This window comes from Leptinotarsa decemlineata, unplaced genomic scaffold (genome assembly GCF_025532065.1).
Source record: "Leptinotarsa decemlineata unplaced genomic scaffold, Ldec_3_MD MMD2_P_RNA_scaffold_12, whole genome shotgun sequence".
Classification (NCBI taxonomy): domain Eukaryota; kingdom Metazoa; phylum Arthropoda; class Insecta; order Coleoptera; family Chrysomelidae; genus Leptinotarsa; species Leptinotarsa decemlineata.
Window position 1 is genome coordinate 11,206,926 of NW_027412526.1, and position 24,128 is coordinate 11,231,053.

The 24,128-nt window shown below is 35.2% G+C and overlaps 1 protein-coding gene across 2 annotated transcripts in view; it reads right to left on the bottom strand.

Annotated features, from left to right (window-relative positions):
• Positions 1 to 23,502, bottom strand: part of tan (C45 family peptidase tan) — a 105,712-nt gene extending 82,210 nt beyond the window's left edge. Inside the window, exon 1 of one of the 2 annotated variants that reach the window (XR_012465198.1) lies at positions 23,289 to 23,502. Coding sequence is in view for 1 of the 2 variants with exons in the window: in XM_074174071.1 (XP_074030172.1) it covers positions 23,289 to 23,375 (87 nt within the window). In the remaining variant the exon portion in view is untranslated. The remainder of the gene's footprint in view (positions 1 to 23,288) is intronic. The other variant, XM_074174071.1, reaches the window with a different exon arrangement.
• Between the last annotated feature and the right edge of the window lie 626 nt (positions 23,503 to 24,128).

Genomic DNA, 24,128 nt, shown 5'->3' on the forward strand with positions numbered 1-24,128 from the left:
AGTGTAATGATGGTTTCATTGGTTATTTCGACACACATGACTAGAAATAGACAAATTTGATAGGATAATTTTTTTGGCAAAAAATTTTCACAAATAAATGTTCATAAGTCCGAAACTTGACTAGTTAGGTATAGGTATGATATACATAGAGAGAAAGCAAATTTCAGCAGCTTTCCGAATTTTTAATAATATACAGGGTGTTCCATTTAAAATAATCAAATTTCAGCAACTTTTTCAAGCAAACGAAAAAACTGTATTTTTTTACCACCCTGTATTGAAGTAACGGAGATTAGGCTGACGTGTGGGAAGTGTCCAAGTATCACCTAACTCCAAACCAAATTTCGATATCATAGTACTTCTTAACTAAAAGATATCGGCATTTTTAGAAGTCATGATTTTCGAAGAAAAAAATTGAAATTAATTTTTATTTCGAAAACGGTAACAGATAGGTATAGGGAAATATCAAGAAAAGTTGTCGGGCAATTGTTGGAGATTCCAAAAATAATATTATATACAGAGTGTTCCATTTGAAAAATCAAAGTTTTTACTGCTTTCTAATAGAAGCGGCAACACCGCATTGTCGAAAATATTTTAGTTGGCTAGAGAATGTCCGAATATGCCCTCCATTAAATTTTCAAAGTGATCCGTTGTCTGGTTCACCAGAAACGTCTAATGTGCCATCCACCGTGAATCAGCCTGTATATTGGATTCTTGGTTTTTCCCAATAAGTCGTTGATATACAATAAAAAGAGGTTTGCAGGGAGCGTTCTTTTCAGGAAGCTGGAGAGCCATACACATAAATGATCCGACAAGCCTAAGCATCGAACTTTGGCCAGCAAACCCTCATGCCACACACGGTCAAAGGCGTTAGAAATATCAAGCACAACAGCTCTTGATTCTCCATGTTTCTCGATTGCGTTATTTCAAATATGAGTGACCGATAGAAGGTCGCCTTTTGATCTTTGTTGCCGAAAGCCATATTGATGATCGCTCAAGATGTTGAAGCAATAAATAAATTTTGAAATAAAAAATTTTGCTGATTCTTTTTCCAATTCATTTCCATGATATGATCGAATCTTCTTTGACCTCCACCTGTAATTCAGGGTAATGAAAATTCCGTGATAAAAATTGTCTGTTCTATCCATTAAAGCTATGGTAATCTGAAAATCCCTCTATTCCAGAGTATGTGAAAAGTCTCTATTTATAAAACCGTTTTTTCGTTGGTCTATTACACATATTTCATTTCAAGTTTTATTGATACACGTAGGAGCATCCAGTTCATAAATCATTATTATTATTGAGAAACCTGTTTTGTTTATTTTCCCGATGGACTGATATGACTATCAATTCATCGGATAATCGATAGGCTTCATTTGGATAACCAGCTTATTCAAATAACTGTTATCTACAAGAAAACAGGTGATGATTACTCAATTTGTTACGATAATATATTGATGTATTCATGAAACTGTGAACAATACACATAGATAATATGTAAAACAAAACCTTATACGAAGGTTATGTAGAGGTGGGTAGAAAACTTTCCGGTGAATGTAAAAATTATACGCATTATGGAATACAATAGTGCACCGCTAATTATGGCAGTGTTCAGCTTTATATATAGGTATAGTGTTCCAGGTGGCGAATAGGGGAACAGTCATAGGACTGGAGGCCCTGTATGGGAAGCCAATGTGGCCTTACGCACAGGGTCGCCGGACTCCTGGTCAGTGGCAGAAATAAGTAGGGTGTGGGTAACTGAAACCCTCCAAAAGCCTTTGCAAAACATGCCACCATGGACCAGTCTACCCAAGCTAAAGAGTAAGGAATCGTGCCGACAGCTGAATGGCCGCAGGCTGATATGCGGTCACGAACGATATCCTTGGGGAACTACGCGAAACCTTATTGTTATCAGCCTACACAGTAAAAAGTATTTCTTTCAAAGAAGATCATAGGTTTCTTTGACGAGACCCACAGCACCAACAGCGCTATGTTCCACAAGAGAAACACAATTTTTTCAACGGAGAAATCAAATTTCTTGGTCTTTCGACGACATCATTCGTTTGATTATATTATTGCTAAGATGAACTATTTTGAATCATGAAAATATAATATCATCTCAAAATTCACCGCCTATAAGAGAAAAATAAACTATTTCAAATGGAGAGCAATATCAACTTGATCTGGATTGTTTGAATTCAAAACTGTATCCCTTCAAATTACTCAATTCGTTTACAAACAAGAGTTTTGTGAATCTATATACAAAACTATATTATGATCGACTGAACATAACAGGAATTTTGTATAGAATGAACATGAACAGGATTTCTTTTAAAGACGCCCAAAGGAACTTTCTCCAGTAGTACTGGATGCCCTTCTCTCAAAAATTAAACGTCTCCAATAACTCCGAGCCACACGTTAAGAGAAAACTGTTCTTGATGGTTAGTTTCGACAACAGCGTGAGGGTTTTCATCAGCCCATATGTGGTAATTATGGAAATTAATAATCTTGTCCCGAGAAAAACTACATTCGCCTGTGAATTGTATCGTCTTCAGAAAGTCACAATTCCTTCTAATTATTTCCAGCATCCAATTGCAAATTCAAGACGGTTCGGAAAGTCTCGCGGTTAGTCTCGTTTAGGAATCACGCGTTAGAAGGTAAGACCTCGTTAGTCCTTAGATCGCACAAGTATCTCAACTTCTCAGAGTTGTTGTTCGTATGGGGGCGACAGCTGATTAATGGAAAAACAGATTTTAAACAGATTTTTTTTAAACAGTGCCTGTACTCGTTGCAGATTGTAAGGGTATAAGAGTTGTTCCTTTAAAATTTGAAATACCGTCATATGATCAACATTCAGCTGGAAAGCAATCTTTCTAGTACTGGTAGTAGGTTGTTTTTCAATCAAATTAAGTACTGCTTCCTCAAGATGTGGTGTTCGTACTTCTCGATGGCGACCACAATCCTGCGTTCTTTTGTCGAATGAACCATATTCTCGTAATCGTTAATGAAGTCGAGCAAATATTCTATGTGAAGGATGCTGCCGTTGAGGATACATTTCAGCATATCTTCTAGAAGCTTCTAACCCATTCCCCTGCGACAGACCGTAAACGTAATGCATATCAGCCATTTACTCATTTGTGTATGCCATTTTGATAACGAGTGAATTATTAAAGTAACAAATTAAGAACAGAACAACAACACACAATTAGTATTAATTCAATTTTGAAAATTCACAAACTGATAGCGTTATACCAATTTAATTGTCACTATCGCTAATAGCGACCTACTAGATAAATTAGTTTCATATTTTCGCATTTATGACGATGTATCTCTGTAGTTGTTCCTAAAATGATTTTTTGCTGCGAACTGTTTCATTTTGGGCAAAAAACCCAAGAGACATTTTTTGTTTGCAATAAAATAAGCTATCGGAAATGAATTTTTAAATGGTAAACAAATAATAAGACAGAAAATTACATTGGAAATAAATGTTAGGGGTTGCGTTTTCCACCCCTTACAACCATGGGGTAAATCAAATACATTTCTGGCTAAGTTTCTTTTTGGTAGTACAAAACGTCAGGTTAATTTCAATATTGTAGCTTTTTTAGTGCGTGTGAAAAAAATTGTTATACAAATTTTATTACCCCCTTTAAGGGGCTGTATCTTAACAAGGGATGCGCCAATGAAATTTTTTTTATATGAAAGATCCTATCTTTTTTTCGATGAGGAATCACCTCCTTAAATGTTTTACACTTATTTAGTTACACCCTGTATACAGCTGCCGGACTGAGTCTTGGCCGGTGAGAAGCCCCTCCCTCAAAATGTGCAGTGTTGGATTATTTGAGAGAATATTAAACTGAGTTTAATCTTCCTCTTAAACAGTTTAATCTTTCTCTTTGAAGATGATCACTTGGTGATCGAAACACGTGTCGAGGTGTTGAAAACGATTTGGTGTTGGGAAAAAACTCCAGTAATATTTAATGTATAGAGTACAAAATCCTCCACAAATGAATATTTACTACGACAAAGTAGAATAAAATGAACAGGACACTTGTTAGAGTTTACCTACAGTAGCACATTTATCAGAAATGAAAATATTTCGTAATCATGAAGAAGATAATGATTCAGGAGAAGAAGATCAAAAATCAAATTCGTTATTGAAAAAGTTGATAGAGACAGAAAACACGAAATTCATTTATCGACTGATAATGACAGTGATGGTGATGAATTCCTGAATCCTAAGAAAGAGTAAAAGAATATATTAAATGATCGACAGACCTGAATAAAGAACATAACCAAAAAAAAATGAATGATTATGTTTGAGGACAAACATACCTTCACGATGGCCGAATGATGTAATTTATTTATTTTGGCGCTTCACATAAAAATGTTTATGAGGGATGTCAGATTTAGAACTTTGAAAATTGTTATAGAAATTTAGTTGAAAATTGTTAAGTATTGGCAAACCTGAACCACGTCAAATATTTCTACACATCCAGAAACAAAAACCGTAAACATTTTGAAAACTGTTATTTTTACCCCTCCTGTAAAATGCAGATGTATCATAGCCAGTTATTGCGGGTAAAAATAGTAGGAGAGACCGGGGCTACAATTAACACAGGTAAGTATTAACAAGCAAATTTATCTATAACTATACACACTACACCTCCAGTGCGTGTCGCAATTTGACAACTCGATCGCGCCGCATACCACTGCCGTCGGTTAGTTGCGCCCCGCGCGTGAGTGAGTTGTGTGCCGGTTGATATTTTTAAGCATGTAACGATCTTTTTAGAGTTCACGTTTTTTTGATTTGTACAATAACTATAAAGAGTTATGATTATATTTTTTGTTTCCCTAAAAGCATATTTCATACTTAACAATTCTAAGTTTCTTTTTGCCATTACTATCGACCAATATTTTATTATGTTATTTAATACTCAAAGTGTACCTTTGGGGCTATAATTAACACATGAGAGGGGCTAGAATCAACTTGTTAATACCTACCCCAGATGTGGGGACTAGTATTAACAGAGTAGCTGAATGTTTGTGAATGATTATTTTATATGTTTTTTCTTTAGGACAGCATGAGAACTTATAAACGGACAACTACGCGTGGTCATTCAAAAATTATATGAACAGAGCACAAACTTCTTGGATGGCCAGTAACTCGGGAAAAGTAATAACTATATATGACCTCCCTGGAATTGTTAAAGAAGAGCTACCGTTGGCTTCAAACCCTACGAATATAATGAACGCTTCTAAAAAGTCTGGCATCTGGCCGTGCAACGAAGATATTTCTCAAGAATCTGACTTTGCGCCTTTTTTTGTCACGGACCGCCCAGACTCCAGCGATCAAAACCAGTCACTAGTCTCTGAACCAACTGTTGATAATGATGACGTTGATATTGATGATCTGTCAGTAAATTTGAAAAACCCTGAAATTTTTGGACGATGTAACAAAATTAGATATTAGCGTGACTGATGTTATATCGCAAATGTCTTGTGAACCAATAGCTGGACCGTCAGGCATGTAGAAAGGACCTAGTGATTTTACAGTTGAAACCATAACACCTCTACCAAAAGTTCCACCACGAATTACGTCAAATAGAAAACGCGCTAAAAAGTCTGCTATTTTTACCGATTCTCCGGAAAAAATGCTCTAGAAGAAGAACATAATATTAGAGAAAAGAAAAAGAGGAAAATCACATCAAAACACCAGAATGAAGAAAACAAAAAATATAAGGGAAAAGGTAAGAGGAAAGGTAAAGGAAGGGTTAAAGGAAATGTAAATAAACACGAAAAAGTAGGAAAAGTGAAGAAAATTATATTAAATGAAAGCAATAGCTCTAACGATGATGATGACTATTTTTGTTTCATTTTCGGTGCCTCCTATAATGAAGATACATCAGGTGGTGAATGGATCGAATGTATATTTTGCAAGGACTGGGCGCCAGCAGGATGTATCAAAGGTGAATTGTAATTCAGATGATAAATACGAATAGATAGTCTTTCAGTTCGTAGGTATTTAAAATAGTTCCTAATCCTTGATATTTTTTGTTGATTTTGTATCAAGTTACATTTTATATACGTTGTTCAAGTCTAAAGACGATAATACTTAAGTTTTGAAGATGTTTATAAAACACTCATTTTTCAGCTTTTAAGAAACACTCTGTGGCAAAAGGATAATTCCAATGCCAATTCTCCCATACACACACACACACAGCTTTTAAGATACAAAATGTGCCATTTTCTACCTCATCGTATGATGTTGTTTAAGTAATATGTCTAATTGAGTTTAAATATAAAAAATATGTCCTGTTTACCACTGATAAATTCTTATAAAATAATTGAAATACCAATTTATAAGAGTTTTTTTAGTAATTTCAAGTAGGCGTTGAGTTATTTCAGAGAGATTTTACTTTGTTACGTTGAAATACTCAAACGTATTTTGAGATTTCGTTCTTGTTCAGATATTTTGTGATTTTGTTATTATGAGTTTATAAGAATATGAATTCCATGTAAGGCTGTATTAATCACACTTTCATCAATAAAAGAAATATGTCCTAAATATATTTATTTTTTTTTATATTAGTCAGCATAACCTATGTAAATTTGCACTCCTTCTGTTAATACTTGCCCCATACCTGTTAACTCTAGCCCCAAACCTGAGGTAACAATTAACAACCACCATTTTTGTGAAAAATCGTTCTATCTACGGCATCGTTACTAATAAGTTTGTTTTGATATCATTACATGATACCTGAATGATTTTAGCATCATGTATCTCAAAAATCAAGTCTAAAGTTGAATTATTTCTTAGCTACAACTAAAATATATTTTTTGTTAATTGTAGCCCCGGTCTCCCCTACATGATTTTGACACTTTGCAAAAGTAGATAAACTTTTTGATGAATATATTTCCGATTGATGTTGAGCTTTTCCTGGTTTTAAGAAGGACAGATGTTGTCTCAAGGTTACAATGGCGTATACATTAAGGGAGTGGGTTTCATTTTACCTAATATTCTTATAGTTATAACTTATGTATATTTTTAAGTGTAAGTTTCAATGACCTATAGAAAAATATTTTAACATATATTACAAATACAGAGTTGTACTCTGTATACTCATGCATACTATGACGGTTACAACTTTTACAATTTTTTGAATCGTTATATCTCAAAAACGGTGGCTCGTAGAAAAAAGTATTGACATATTTTTTGTAGATTATTTTATGATCTACAATTTTTGTATTTTTATGATAAAACTTACCGTTTTGCTGAAAATTGCGAAAAGCTTATTTTTTGACCTTTGAACTTGAATAATTCTTTTTATATACAGGGGAAAGATGGGAAACTTTCAAATTTTATTTTTAATCATATTTTAAACAATCTTAGTGCTTTTCAGCTTGGTGGGAATATATTATATGCTACAAACAAAACTTCCATCCATACTGAAACAGTAACATCATTAAATTTCCAGTCATAAATCATCCACCATCAAAATGAATTTTTTTGCATCACTCATTGTGCATATCATATCATCTTTTTAATTCGAAGTAACAACAACATGCATTTGGAATATCTCAAACGATTAAACATGGATTGTCTCTATCAAACAAACTTATTTAGTTTGACCTACTTCAGTCCTTATCTATCGTATAATATGCGAGATTCTGAAGTCTCTACGACATATTTTTTCGGGCGGTTCATATCTTTCTAAAAATAATCATAGTAATCAGGCACGGATCCTCGGGGCACTCTCCCCGAGCGCCAAATTATGGGGCCCCAGAAACATAATCAAAATTAGTAACGGTTTCATAACCAAAAATATAAATTCCAATATCAAGTTCAATTACTCAATAAACAGAAGTTTTATTGAGAAACAATGAAGTTGTATAGTTTTAGTGTGAATTTCCAACTTTGTGTGATTTGATTGATGTCAGCCAAATGTCTTAGTCAGTAATCAATCAGTGTGCTGAATTTGCATTTCATTAAGATTCCGTGAATGATATTGATTAAAAGTGTTCAAAAAATGCGTCAGGAGCTTCCAACAGGAAGAAAACGAAGGGAAGGCACCACGAGGCAGAGAAGTCGTCAAGTTTGTTGTCATCATGGTTGCACAATATACAAGAAATAGGTAATATTACTGGAGTTTTTTCCCAACACCAAATCGTTATTTTCAACACCTCGACACGTGTTTCGATCACCAAGTGATCATCTTCCTCTTTAAGATTAGTTTTAATCTTCCTCTTTGAAGATGATCACTTGGTGATCGAAACACGTGTCGAGGTGTTGAAAATAACGATTTGATGTTGGGAAAAAACTCCAGTAATATTCATTACTACACCAAAGGTTCCAAACAGTGCATCATAAGTAAGAAATAGGTAAATAAAAATTTGTTTTTATTTATTGAAAACTTTATTTATATTGAATTATAATTGTTCTCTAAAAACTAAACTACTGTGCGTGTTTGAGGTTTGCAGCAAAGAAGGCTAGTTAATGTATTATTTTCAATGAAACTTTTGAAACTGCATCACGCATTTTTATTTCACTCAACCTTTCTCTACAATTATTTCTAATTCATTTATATATTAGGAAGGTGTTTGAGTATTGAAGAAAAAGAGTCCTGTATGATGGAATTTAGCTCACGACAAAAATATTGTTGAAACAACAGTAATTGTTGGTATGATTAACTGTTTCTGCTGTGACATATGGTAATTTTTCTTTCATTCATTTTTTTTCCTTATTTGTTTCAAATCAAATTTTCGTTAGATATATTGCAGAATTGATAATACAGGGCTTTTCAAATCCGTTTCTGTACATGGGGATCTCGTAAACGATAAGAGATAGAGTGTCGATTAAATTGTGGCAGAGTTGTGTATTTTAGAGACCTATTCAATGATTTAATAAATCGGATATAGCTCTTTTGGTTCTGGAAATATACACGAACAACCAAAAAATCTCAAATTATTTGTTTGCCTTTATCTTCTTTATTCGCAGACATATTGAAAAGCAGTCCACATTTTGCTATTGGCACTCGATGTGGACTCTCAGAATATATCCATGAATCTTTTATACAGGGGGTCATCTGACTTTGGCCACCCCCATCTTTGAATTTTTAAATACGGACCTGTATTTTTTGTTGTAGTTTTTGGATCGTAGACATTCACTTCATACTGAGAAATTAAATTCAATTTTATATTTCTGGATGTTTCGGTAATATTCGATTATAATTGTGTGAATTATTCCCTTTTAAATTACGGCCCTGGAAATTGGAACACAATAGCAACTTTCACGTCTCCCTATGTACCGTAGATTTTTTCGAGAGTTGTTTTCATTTTTAGGTACCTATTTATATTTTTTCCATTGCTCTGAGCGTTTTCTATAATGAACTTCGAATTAGACACCTTTTATGATCATCTGAATCATATCTATCATAACGTCATTTCGACATTCTTGAGCGTAGCTATTTTTTTTTTATTTTGAAGGAAATAATTCAAGGATAACGAAAAATATATAATATGACGATTTCCGCAAGCCGAAATAACAAAAATTCGTCGATAAAGTTTAATGCGTGCAGCTGTGTTATACCTATATTTCGCTCTCCGAGTTTCTATTCCTCTATTCTCTATTAACTTTTTCTCTATCTATTACTCTCTCACTCCGTCCCCACTCTGAATTCTGTTGCCATGACGCCATCACAGCTGATGGCGTCATCACTTGATGGATGTAGCCGTTACTACGTGGTAGAAAATCATAATGGAGAAAAGAGAAATTAAACTTTTACCGCTTTTATTTGTAACTAACGTTACTGCAGTTTCGTCCTATAAGGACATTTTCAAAACAAATAAAAGTGGTAAAAAACATAGCAAGTTTCATTTCTCTTTCCTTCATTAATTAATCAATTGATTATAATTATATATTAAAGATTAAAAAACATACACTTATTCATTTGCATGCTATTTCCTGAGCTTTTCAATTAATTAAGTTCAATCAATTAAAAACAATTTGAAAAAATATTGTTTTTGTCAGATTAAGCGAATCCCTCTAGATAATCGTCAGATTATCTAGAGGGATTCGCTTAATCTTAATCTTAATCTGACGCGCTTGAGTATTCCAAAATGGCGAATTTTTTTGCACATTATAATAATGTCCGCGAGTTTGCGTCTGATCGAAATCGTCAGATTATTGAATGAGACCTTTTTTTTTGTTGCACTCAACACCCCCTTAGAAAATCTGACGCGCTTGATTATTTTTTTTTCTTTTCACTTTTAACCCTTACGTATAACCACCCACATCAAGCAAACGATCAAATTAACATACCAACATTATTAAAAGTACATAGGACATTGATGTTATCAATATCTGACGCGCTCGAGTATGTCCATGCAACAGTTTATTTTACATATTTAATAATCTATAGCAGCTTCCCCCACCGATGAAAAGGTATACTTATATTATACAACATTTCTTTCTTCTTATCATCTAAGCTTTGCAACCTAATATGTCTTTATGACGCTCGAGTGAATCCCCATTTTGCATCGTGGGCTCCCCTGCTATTGAGAAGCCGTGGCGGACATTTGAACGATGTTATATTCCCCACATATTGACAAATTCATATAACCTGTTTTTAAATGAAGCCCATATTTTAACAATCATTAGGTTGTCGTAGTATTCACCACATAGAGTCCAAAGAAACATTTAAAATTTTCACCCTGACTCCTTTGTTTTGTCCAATTTGAAACGTCAATTATCACAGGTTATATTATTTCTGCGTGATGCATTCTTGATATGACAAGTAACTGGCAAGTTATAATAGTAATAAGGAAAAATTGCAACGTAGAAGTCACGCAAACTCCAGCTTATTATCGAAATTATGTTATTATATCAATTAAAACTTTTACATATATATTTCTTGTTGTTGAAAACAAATGAATGAGTAATTGCATAGGTTTCAATTCAATACCAGGGCATTCAAAAATGAGTCCTTGTAAGGGTTGTCTCTTCAACTGTTCACGATATTATCGAATTAATTCAGCCTACTGAAAGAATTGCATTTAAAATTCAATGTTAAACTTTCTCAGCACTGATTCTTAAATGATAAAACTATTATAATTCATAAGCAATTAGAAATACAACTTTTTTGTCTCTTGAATTTTTTTCGTATCTTGCTTATTTAAAAAAAATCGACCTAATTGCATATCCCTGGACCTCACAAGGAATAATATGGGGACTTGAATGTTTCTTTTGGAAATTATTATTTCAACAATTTTTCATTGGTAATTATGTAACAACAACAAATAACATTAACATCTAGACTAACGAATTGCACTAAATTAAGTGTTGGAAATGGCCTCCTTCGGCTTCTATACAACCGTCTAGCCGCCGCATCATTGAATTTCGCACTCTTCTGAAAATACCATAAATATAATCAAGGTTGAGTGGAAGAACAACTCAGTAGCACTTGTGCTGAGTTGAACTTCGCCTTTTGTTATGTCAGCAACTAGCTCTGTAATTTATTTAAATATTTGTATGTAACTACAGCTGGGAAACAATAAAGAAGATTATTATTATTATTATATACGTATACGTAATGACGTTCATTGGCTTATTTGATTCAACTCCAGCCATATGAATCTTTCTTGAATTGAGAGTAGTATATTTTTAAGAGCGAATAATTTTTGGAAGAAAAATGTTTTGGTTTTCTACTTCTCCATCTTTATACAAAAAAAAAATGTCGAACACTTACAAAGGAAGGAAGAACGCGATCAATATAATAATATAGCTTTTGCGTAATAAAAAATGTTATATCTTCTGTTCTTCTATATATTCAAAATTACAATGGAAATAATGAGCAATCAATAACTTCGGTAACAGAAATAGGAATGACATTTACATTCTTGAGAAACCAATCATTCCTCCCCAACCTATTATACCAAAGAATAATTTAGATTCAATGAGTGCGAAGTAAAACATTTTCATATGATGCATGTCAAAGAAGTTTTTCAAGTGACTGAATTTAGAAAGTGTACCTCTCAACTTTCTGCTTATTTCTTTCATCTGCAGATCCCGTCGAAAATGCTTATTTAGGTGAATACCTACTTATTTTATTGACTCGCTTTCAAGTATTTGATAACTGTTTTCTAAATTTAGATGTTCCATATCAGGTAATGTATTAGAAAATGATATGAAGGGCATATGTTTTTTTTTGTGGAAATTGATATTTATTTTACCTTTTGTTGGTATCTGGAGTAGCTCATTTAGATATACTGTGAAAAAGATTGGTCTTAGAACCGTATCTTTTGTAGCTTCTAATGATTTTACCTATATGCTGATATTTGCTTTACGTTCCAGATTAATCTAGTAGTTGTTAGTAAAGATACATTTACAGAAGAAAAAAAATAATGTGGCTATTTTGATATCCCTCAGAAAGAAAAATCTCATTGACTCTTTTTTGATAAATCACTTCACCTTTCTCATAAACTCTATCATTACCAGTTGCCAATTTCCAAAATTTTTGAAGGATCGATTGGTTATCCCTCTGGCTAAGTGTAACTCACCCATAACCTTTTCTGATCTGAGATCAATTACAAATCTCCAATAAGTATATCAATGAATACCATATCATTACATCTCTACAATCAGGATTCAGACCTCAGCATAACACCATCACGACTCTCCTGTCAGTTACTGACGATCTTTTTAAAGGTGTAGATGATGAGAATTTGACCTGGTGTAAAGTTGAGAAAATGCTTCTACTCAACAACACACAAAGTATTGATATCTCGTTAACCTGATTACTTACTGAAGAAGCTCAGAATATTCTCATCAATTAATAGTTTCATTACACGGAACGGTTCAGTTTCAGTCATTCTCAAATACAAATCTCCCATGTTCACCCGCTCGATGTTATACAACTAAAAACTTCAAAAAAAGACTGAAGACTTACTTGACTGTTTAGTCTCTTGTCTGTCTCCGACCTTGGCAATACAAAAAGGAATTTTCTAAAACATCGAAGAAAGGTTGGAGATTTGTCTCTCCTCTACAGATACTTTCACGGGGAGGGTTCAAGTGACTTGGCACACTTGGTTCCACCAAGAGCGGTACATATCAGAAATACGCGACGGACTGTGACTGCTCATCGTTTCGAGGTTCAACTCATTACACCTCGAACTTTACTGTTTGAGAAATTTCATTTGGAGAACGACGTTTGTGAGGAATAAACTTCCTTGATTTAATCTCCAGCGATTCAAATCCAATGTGAATCACTACTTTTGCACAGGCACCGTTCTTAGAGCGCTTTAAGGATTTTCTTGGGGTGTTTGTGTGTTGTCCTTAAAAATATAACTTATTTCCGGACCTTGTTATCATCGTATCACTGTTTCAACTGTACTTTTTTTATTGATATTTTATTATTGCTATTTACAGGTTGAGTTGAATAACAGCCTGGGCTGATATTCCGCCTATTCACCTTTATACTGAAATTTTTTTTCTCCTTTTTGTCTGTTTCGATTGTATTCTTTATTATCATTTTCTAACCTAAGTTTACGATGGTCAGGTCCTATCTCCCGAAGCCCCGATACATTCGGGAAGGGGCGCCAGCATTATCAGCCAACCTCAACCAAACTCAAAAGTCCACGGGCTCCCTTTTGGAGGAACTACAACCGTAGAACGGACGATTTGGAAGAGCAATTGAATGATGACTTGTCATCATGTAAATTGAATTTCGCCTTTTATCTTCTTATAATAAATGAACTGTACATGATTACTTCGCTTTAAATGAATTAGAAGATAATGAAGACGATATTATTATTATTATTAATATTATTTGGGATGCATGGAGGTGCATTATTTTCCAGGTCTTTACGTTGAGTTGATACAGCTCTTCCCGAGTCCACTTCACTACTTCAAACGAGTAGAGTAAGATTGGAACGGCCAGCATATTTGTTGCAGCAACTTTGTTTTTCCCCGACAGTTCTGATAACCAGATCTGTCGGAGTTTGTGCTGATACGGAGAGAGTTCTTCATTTCTGTTACCTCTTGTGAGTGGGGTTGTTCCACCTCGATGCTTTCATCTATGAGCTGTACATCCTCTCCGTAGTCCCCGCATCATCCTCTTGTTAGATGCGAATTTCATACCGATAGCATGCGTATAGTCTTCCATCACCCTCAAGGGCTGATGGAGATCCTTTTCTCCAGAGGCATAGAGTTTAAAATCATCTATATAAATCAAATGGGTACCTTGTGTCTCCTGTTTTCGGGTTTGCCACAGTTCTACCCTGGAGCATTTCTGAGCGCAACCGATAATGGCAGAAGAGATGCAGAAGAGAAAAGGATTGAGGAAATCGCCATGAAATACATCCCTTCTGAAAGTGACACACCCTGTTTAGATTCTAGTTATGGTGAAGCGAGTTCGCCAGAGTGGTATCAGTTGTTCAAGGCATTTCACTATTTTGTCGGGTACCGCATCTGAGCAAATGCAAGATGAGCTTATGCGGCGTTTTATCAAATGCCTTGTGGTGATAGATCCAAGCCATGAAGAGGTTACGCTTATATCTACTGTATTGAGTCCTGCGTTACACATCTATCGATGAGCAGGTTCTCTTTACATCCAGCGACTCCTCTCTTCGACTCTCTCTAGTCATATATCCGTTCGAACACTCGGTCAACTGCGGTGAGTATTCTTGTGTATAAGATGCTCATAAACAACTTATAATACGAATTTCAGCATGTCATCGGTTTGTAATTCTAAGGAATCGACAAATCTCCATCTTTATTTAAAAAATTGTAAGAAACTTCCAAAGGAATGAAGGAGAAATCGAGTTCGATATTATTATTGATATAGGAACGCTATTGCAGCTAATACACAAACTTACTAGTGGTTCTAAGAAAAATGTTACTGGATAATTTAAGTTAAGTAAGTAACTGATATAATATGATAGTGACAGAAATACATTTGTTTAAACTAGAAAATACAAAAGTAGTATAATCTGAATTAATGGCAAGTGAGTGGATACCCTGATTAATCACCTCAACAATAATGGAATCTACACAATTGCATATGTCGATGACATAGTTATCTTGCAGACCGGCAAATTTGTGAACACACTGTGCGATAGAGCGCAGGATGGGCTCAAATTAATAGAAACATGGTGTAAGGAACACTCACTATCGATCAATCCCAAGAAGACTGGGATGGTTCTTTTCACTAGGAAAAGAAGTTTATCGGCCTTAAAACCTCCCAAAATCTTCAAAAGCAAACTAAACTCCTCTGAAGAGGTGAAATACCTTGGTACTATCCTCGACAGGAAGCTAACATGGAACTCCCATCTACAGAGTAGAGCAAAAAGAGCATATGTGGCTTATGAGCAATGTCGGGGGACGGTTGCACGCGCATTGGGGTCTTTCACCCCGTCTAGTCACCTGGATCTACACTGCAATAATGAAACCTATGTTAACGTATGGAGCCTTTGTATGGGGACCGAAAGTTCTATAAGCAACGGCCATCCAAAAATTATATCAAATACAGCGACTGGCTTGTTTAAACATCACAAGAGTCATGAGAACAACACCAACCGCGGCAATGGAATTAATTACGGGTCTGACCCCTCTTGACCTGTACGTTAAAGAGGTTGCGTTAATGGCCATGGTACGATTGCGCACGTAATCGAGGCGTAAACCTCGAAGTATAAATGGGTCAATTGAGACTGGGCCTATGGCGAGAAGCGCTTACTGCGTAACCTCTGCTGCAGGAAACCAGTGATACAATTGAACCCAGGTTTGTGTTTAATAAACCCTACAAAACACAAATAAAACAGACACAGAGTCAGATGCTACAAATTCACTATGCATATATACAGACGGCCCAAAAACCAAAGAAGGCTCAGGATGTGGAGTGTACTCCAGATCACTAAGCCTAAGGATTAAGTGGGGAATGGGAAAAAAATACCAGCGTGGTCCAAACAGAACTGGCTGGTATCTCAATCGCCACAAGAGAAATAACCAGGAAAGGAATTTCTGGCAAAAACATAACAATCTGCACTGACAGCAGATAAGCCCTATCAGCCTTGAACAGACAACTTGTAACCTCAGGACTAGTACTAGAGTGTCACCAAGATTTAGCCAAAGCCTTGGTAGATAATAATATTATCCTGAGGTGGGTTAAAGGACACGACAGGAGTGAAGGTAATCGCATTGCTGACTCTATAGCCAGGGGCACATTCGGCCTGATAACTTCGACAATTGTGTCACTAGCCAAATGATACACCCATGCTCAATCCCTAAAGAGATGGTATGGAATCAAAGGATGCAATCTTGCCAGGATCACCTTGGGCGATCCTGGGAAGCTGGCTCCGAAGAAATATCTGGCGATGACCAGGAAAAATCTACGCTTAACACTAGGATTTTTGACTGGCCATTGTCGACTAAGGAAACACCTCCATAATATGGAGCTAGTGGAAACACCTCTATGCAGGATGTGTGAACAGGAAGATGAGACTGTCAGGCATGTCCTGTGCGAGTGCCCGGAGTTATCGTCAATAAGAGAGTTTGTGTTCGGTAAGTCTTGACCTACACCTGGCGATATAAAGGAGATGTCTCCCAGTGACCTGTCCACCGTCCTGGAAAGGACAGGATGGACGATGACCTAGAACGACAACTCCTCGGGTAGATGTACAATTAGTCACATGTGGCCAATAGCTTACACTCTCCCTTCCTACTCTACAGATACAGATAATGACAAATGAGGTGATTTAAGTAAAATGGTTCTATTTATGATAGCAAGTGTACGGATTTAGCGCCTCTTTCATGCAGATCTCTTTTCACCGTAGTACAATTTTTTATGATTCTCACCATGTGATAAATATGGAACCTTTCACACTACTTCAAAAATAGTCTGCACCAAAAGCGGTTCCAATCGAACATTAAAATATGAAATTTTGAAGAACTCTATCACCTTCAATATGTGCACAGATTTTAATATTCTTTCCCCGTTTACGAACACATTTTTGACTGGCACACCCTAAATTATTGAAAAGCCAAAGCCTTTCTCTCCCAAAAATTGATATCTCCAAAAAATATACAGATTTTTTTGTATAACGATGGAGAAGTGACAGCCAAAAAAACCTCCCAAAACAAAATGTATCTTTATATTGCAAGTTTAAAAATCAGAATACGTTCTGTATATTCCCTCTTAGCAATCACCCAGAAGTGTTTAATCAATATACTATTGGGTACTTTCATATGAATAGGCATTCATTACTTATCAAAAATACCAGTTTTATTATTTCTACTCTAACCAAAGTCAGCGTTCGACCTTGTGAAACTAGAAGCTAACAGTTTTTTCGTAATAATTAAAACAGCTGGATCTAAATTTGTTCGTTAATGAACGTGAAAACATTTCGTTGCATAATATATACAAGGACGACATACATATTTTGAAGAACTAATTCAGAAAGTCATTTCCTACAATTGAAAGTGGTTGGATTGGTGGACAATTACAGTTAGCTGTAATTCTTTGAAAATGTTCTTATCAGACGAAACTGCAGTAACATCGTCCAAACCGTTTGACACGATCAATCAGGAACTACTTTATGCCAATTAAAGTATTTTGGGTTCAATATTCCATCAACTTTTTTGATTATTTCATAAGACAATCTCAGAGGATTTTGGTGAGCGGATCATGTTCATCTAGTCCAGATGTATTATCAGGGGTTCCTCAGGGGTGTATTTTAGAACCATTGCGTTTCATTATATGCACTGCAGATATTTTGAGTGAGGTGGAACGTTGTATAGTGCAGGCTTATGCAGATACAGAGTCTCATCTGAAGTACAGTATGGGAAGCTCAGATGCAGCCATGAAAATCATTAACGATGAACTCAAAAAGGTTAAACAGTCAGGTGAATAACACTGTTCGAACCTGAATTCTGATAATTGTGGAATAGTTTTCTGTGGTGATAGAAATAATAGGAATATTCTGAAAAGTAACATGGTTATTCACATAGATAACAATCCATTACAAGTCAGTGTCAGCATGTCATCGTGACATGCATACAAAAATATTGGTTTCGAATGTACTTACTATTTCTTTCGAATAATTCAATGTTTATATGAAAGTAGTTGTTTCGAGAGGGCTTTTTCTTTCAGTTTGTGTCTGAAAGTAACCTCTATGCACGGTTCACACATCTTTATGAATTATATTGTTTTTTTCCTTTCTTTTTAAGATTCCCACATTCTTTTGCCATAACTTTTCTCTCATAAATTATCCTCTCCTGAAAATATAACACTTTCAATTCGAACTATAGATCTCTATGACTTCGGTGATCATCTTGTGATTTTTTTGTATCGCTCCAAGTATATAATTCACATTAATGCATACGAAAATGAATATTATTAGTTCGGCCCTTATCGTTCCCCATAACTAATCCAATATCTCCCGGAGCGTAGGGCAACACCGGCATCTCGTCTATACCGTAAGAGTGCCGTATGTGGTAATAGAGCACTCTCAGGTGCGTGTTATGTCGATGGATATAGGCCGATACCGCATATACTGGATATAGTGACAGCAAGTGCATTGGAGTCTCAGATGCCTCGCCGCAGGCTCTGCACCATGTGTCAGGAACCTATATACCCATCACGCGACGGGGTAGACTAAAGTGTTGAAGACATCATCATGGTAGGCCATGATGAACCCCTCAGTTTCCGACTTCAGCCCATTTGACCCAAGAAAAGCGAATGACAGGCGCTTTGTAAGCCAAGGTCTTCAATGTTGTTGAAGAAGATCCCATGCAATGGCTTATCCATGGGCTGGCGCAGAAATGATGTGATCTCTGCGGCTTTTAAATGGGATTTTCGCGGAACGGGTTCCAACTTGGTGATAGAGTTGTGATCACCTCGTTCAGTGTCAAAAACTAAACTAAGGTCACCAGCTGCTCAGGCAGCTATCCTAAAGAGAAATGCTCCAATTCCTGCTCTCTCGTGGTAGCCGACCATGTAGGAAAGGGGATCAGAACTCCTGACGACTTAACAGGCTAGTGGATACAGCTCTTCCCGGGTGCACTTCACCATTCCAAACGAGTATGGTAAGATTGAAATGGCAGACATATATATTACAGTAACTTTGTTCTTCTGATGACCAGATCTGTCAAAATTTGTGCTGATACTTTCCGCGGAGAGAGTTATTATCGAAGTTTCTGCTGGACAGGTCCTATCCTCTAAAGCCCCAATACATTCGGGTAGGCGCGCCAGCATTATCAACAACTAACCACTCCCCACATCGTGGGGTAAGTGATCATTGATTCCGAGAATCATGTGCCCTGAGTAAGCGCAGTGAGACAATTATGACAGCTTTCTGCATATGACTGGCTGAGATTTCTGCCTTAGTGCGGCAAGCCGGTATGATTTTGTGATTCGAGAGTAGAGAAAGCATCATTCCACCAAGGTCTCCAATAATCAGAACAACCATTTCGACAAAGTGGACTGGATAGAGTCTTCGGAGTTTGAAAAGAAAATCTAAATATTTCGTCTATTTTTCCTCCTATTTTCGGACGATATTCGTCTCGTCAGGAACTGAAAACTCCACAACAAATATTGTCTTGCTCTGGTGGTAGAGAAGGACTACATCAGGCGTATCAGCTTGTAGATGCATGTGGGTGGAAAACGAATAGTTCCAATAAATTCGGCACTTCTTGTTCCCCACAACGGATTCAATATCCCCCGGAGCGTAGGGCAACACCGGTGTCTCATCAATACCGTAAGTGTTGTAGGTGATAATATTAATATCATTATTATAGAAGAATACAGAAAATTAAATTTCCCACAATTTATATCCTGAAAATTATTTCAAGGCTGATAGTTTCGAAGATATGCTATTATAAAAAAATCCAGAATCGCACTTTCCGTAAATTTGTCAAATTGCTCAACTTCAGGATATTTTACTTCAGTTATAACCTGTTAAAAAAATCTGTTTAAAATCTACTTTAGGAAAACTAGTATCAGGATAAAATGGATATGAAAATTCATAACTTACAAAACCTTTGTTCTTTTCATTCTCAACAAAAATTGAAAGAAAAAACCTAATATTGTTTTTTTGTGCTTTTGACGCTACCATTCATTTAGGAAAGTCACTAACTACTTTACATTTTTGTCTTGAATTTGAAGTGTATACCAATTTACTGCGTCTCCTCCTACAAGTACAGCTCCAAACAATATTTGGCTGAGATACTCGTAACACTTCAAACAGCTTTAGGTTTAGAAGGAATGAACTCTTTCATTCTAATATCACTGTGTGGTGGCAGTAGACAATCGTTGTTGCTCCCTTCGCCACAACAAAATCAAGACCATTACTGCTGAGCTCTCTATTGAAACATTCCTGACGCAGCACAACTCTACTTTCTGAGGATACACCACTAGGTCATGGAATGGATGAGGATTGCTAAAGACTTGATGAAATTTAGATGTTGTGAAAGAATTCGAGGACTGGCGATCATCTCGTACGTGTACAACTGGCTGTATAAGGGTGTGTTGCCGAAGAAGGACAGTCTCCCAATTTTTCTGCCTCTTACAAATTCTTCGCTGGCTAAGAATGGCCAAGAATAGAAATGAGACCATAATCAACAAAGAAGACGACTATCTAGCAACAGGGCAACTATTTGAGGAAAATGAAAACCCTGAATTCATGAAATAACCCCTTACGAAACGAATCAAGGGCATGTAAAATTGATTTCTCTCGGTTCTTAGCTCAATCACTACAAATTTTTGAGAGACTCTTCGAAACATTTGTTCTTATTTTGTTCCAATAAAATCATCTTTGAAAATACATCTACTTTGTTAATCAGGCTATTTGAAATTGAGTATCGATCCCTCATCACCAATATTCATGTCAGATAGTACCTGCCTGATATCCGTAACAAGTGTAACATGTAAAGAAAGTCAACACTCTGAATTCAAAACCAAACTGTATGATTGAAAATTTCAAATACAGTGCGGCTTCACAACAATAAAAATGGACATTATCTGTTGTCAACGTTTTTGATGTGAAACATTTACAGCCGTATGTAAAACCGATTGCTGGCGTGGCGCCTTAACGCAATCTCTCTCACCATACTGAGCTCGAATATCTATAATGTATACAGTTGTGTTTACTATAGTATACATAACCTGTGTTTTAGTGAATAAATATTTTTTTTAATTATCAATTGACGGTGATAATTTAGAAAGTAAAAGTGAGCCTCATACAAAGCCTCATACAAAGAAAGCATGCCATCATACTTTTAATTCTATTTTTAAATTTTATAATTAAAGTATCCATTTATTTGTGCATCAAGCCTGCGTATATTTGGACTGTCTCAAGGGTCAGTAAATGTGAAATCTACTCTCTTGGTAGATTATAATTTACACAAATTTTCATAGCATATAATATTGTTGAATTAATTATTGATTAATTTTAATTTCATCCATTCAATGGAAAGAAAGTTTTTGGCTTTCTACTACTCCATCTTGATATAAAAGAAGGATGAGGGAATCTTCCAAAGAAAGGAAGGAAGTAATCAATTTGAAAGTGAGTAACTTTATACATGGATGTGTAGATCATGCAAAGAAGTAACTTTCAGACACAAACTGAAAGAAAGTCCTCCTGAAACAGCTATTTTCATATAAACATTGAATTACACGAAAGAAAAAAATTCTTTCGAAACAAATACTTCTATATGAACACTGAATTATACAGAGGATATTTTTCTCTACTCAGTTTGTATTTCAAACATTCGTTGTGGAATAAAAATCATCCTCACTGGTATACATCGAATGAATGTCATTACGATGTCATCGATGACATAAGCAGATCAAGCTTATTCCATGACATTCAAAATCGTAATTCATGAATGAAGTGTGTGTATTTTCTATAATGTTATCCAATTTGATACTGAAGAGCCTTAGGGCAAGTGTCTTAATGCGAAACATCCGTGTATACCAGTGAGGATGGCAGTGTTCTATGTAAGTGCAATTTGTTACCATTCATTTAAAGTAGAACTCATGTGAATGATATCTGGTTTTTATTCCACAACAAATGTTTGAAATACAAACTGAATAGAGGAAAGTATCTTCTGTATAATTCAGTGTTCATATAGAAGTATTTGTTTCGAAAGATTTTTTTTCTTTCGTGTAATTCAATGTTTATATGAAAGTAGCTGTTTCGGGTAGCTTTATTTCAGTTTGTGTCTGAAAGTTACTTCTTTCCATGATCTACACATCCATGTATAGAGTTACTTATTTTCAAATCGATTTGGAAGATTCCCTCATCCTTCTTTTGTATCAAGATGAAGTAGTAGAAGGCCAAAAACTTTCTTTCCCAAAAATTAATCACTCCTAAAAATATAACCCCTTCAATTCAAATGTATTTCTCATTTGTTATTAACAGGAACATTAAAAAATTAATTAATTAAATAATTTTCCAATAATGGTGAAATTTATATTGACATTTATAATTTAAAATCTTTAGTAATATATTGCAATAACTAGCTAAGATTCTTGAGTTAACTAGTAGGTATATTAATGCCATATTGAAATTTTCTCATGTATATTTTAAATACATATTTTTTATGAATATTTCAGTTCCCAAAAATAATCACAGGGGTCACAAAATATTATTATTGATGTTTCACATCTGCCAGGCCTCTCGTGACGGCTCACAATTTTTTCCATTACCCTCCTCCGTAGAATTGTCAAAAAAATACATAATTTTTGTAGGTAACTGAAAATATTATCTTGACACTTGTTTTCCCAGAATAGGCTATAACTGAAGTGAAGTGCCTCAAATTAGTATTTAAATTTTTTTCGAAAATTGCGATTTTTTACTTTTTTCAAAAAGTGCATATATTTGAAAGTATCAGCCATGGATGAAAGTTGAGAGCACACATTGTAGAAACTGTTATTCTTCACAGCACTGAATGAAATTCTTTCGTCGCTAAAATACACCAAAAGGAAAATATAAGCGAAAGTTTCAAATATCATGCTAGACAAAACATCGAAAATTTAGAACTGGACGTTTTGTAAGTAAGTGAATGAATTATAGTGATCAGCGGAAATATACGTAGGTCTAATCAATATTTTTTCACAAACTAAAGCGTAACAGAAAAACGAATGTTTACCAAAAGTTACATTTGGTATACTTTTAGTAAAAATCTTCAAACTCTACTACCATGTGCATAATTCACAAGAAAATTACAGAAAATATACCGGAAATGAGCAACTAATGCTTAAATAAAACCATTGAAATCTATCCAAAAAAATATTACTTACAACATCGAACCCAACTTCATAGTGAGTACCCCTCGTATACAAGATAGGAATACACTGGCGACGACCGATACCTTCAGACACGGGCATTTTAGAGTCCGAAATTTCGTAGTTTCTTGAAAACGCTTGCTGTAGACGCGATTTGAATCAACAAGCAGGCTCTGCTCTCACAAGTTAAAAACTGGAGACACTGCTTTGACTGAATGAAAACAAAACACTTCTATGATATTTTGATAATCCCCACCATTCTTCTAACGACGCGCGTCGTCCGTCATCAAATGTCTATCAATGTGTCTTGTAATTAGTTTTTCCGGGTGGGACGTGGGCGATTATTTGTATTATAATTACTCGCCAGACTTGTTTTGTGTACACTTTCAAGGAGGACTTGACGTAACTTATAATTCGCTGTAGCCCAATAAATGAATTTTTGTACAACTGTCATTGAAAGTGTCATTTCTAATGGTTGTCAAGAGTATTAAAAGATGATGTTTACAAAGTAGCGTGTTGAAAATATTTATTAATACTAGTGTTAAAAATAGTTTAAACATGATTTTTTCGACCAAATAGCAATACACAAAACAAAATCATTCAATTTGCAAGGGAGTTTTATTATGAACAATAGATATAAATACAATTAAATTCTGTTACAAATGTATTAAATACATTGATTACTTTATTATTATTTATGAACATTATTATGAAAAGTACAAAATGAATATGACTGGAGTTTTTTCCCAAAACCAAATCGTTATTTTTAACACCTCGACACGTGTTTCGATCACCAAGTGATCATCTTCAAAGAGGAAGAATAAAACTAGAAACTAATGCGAGCTAACCTTATTT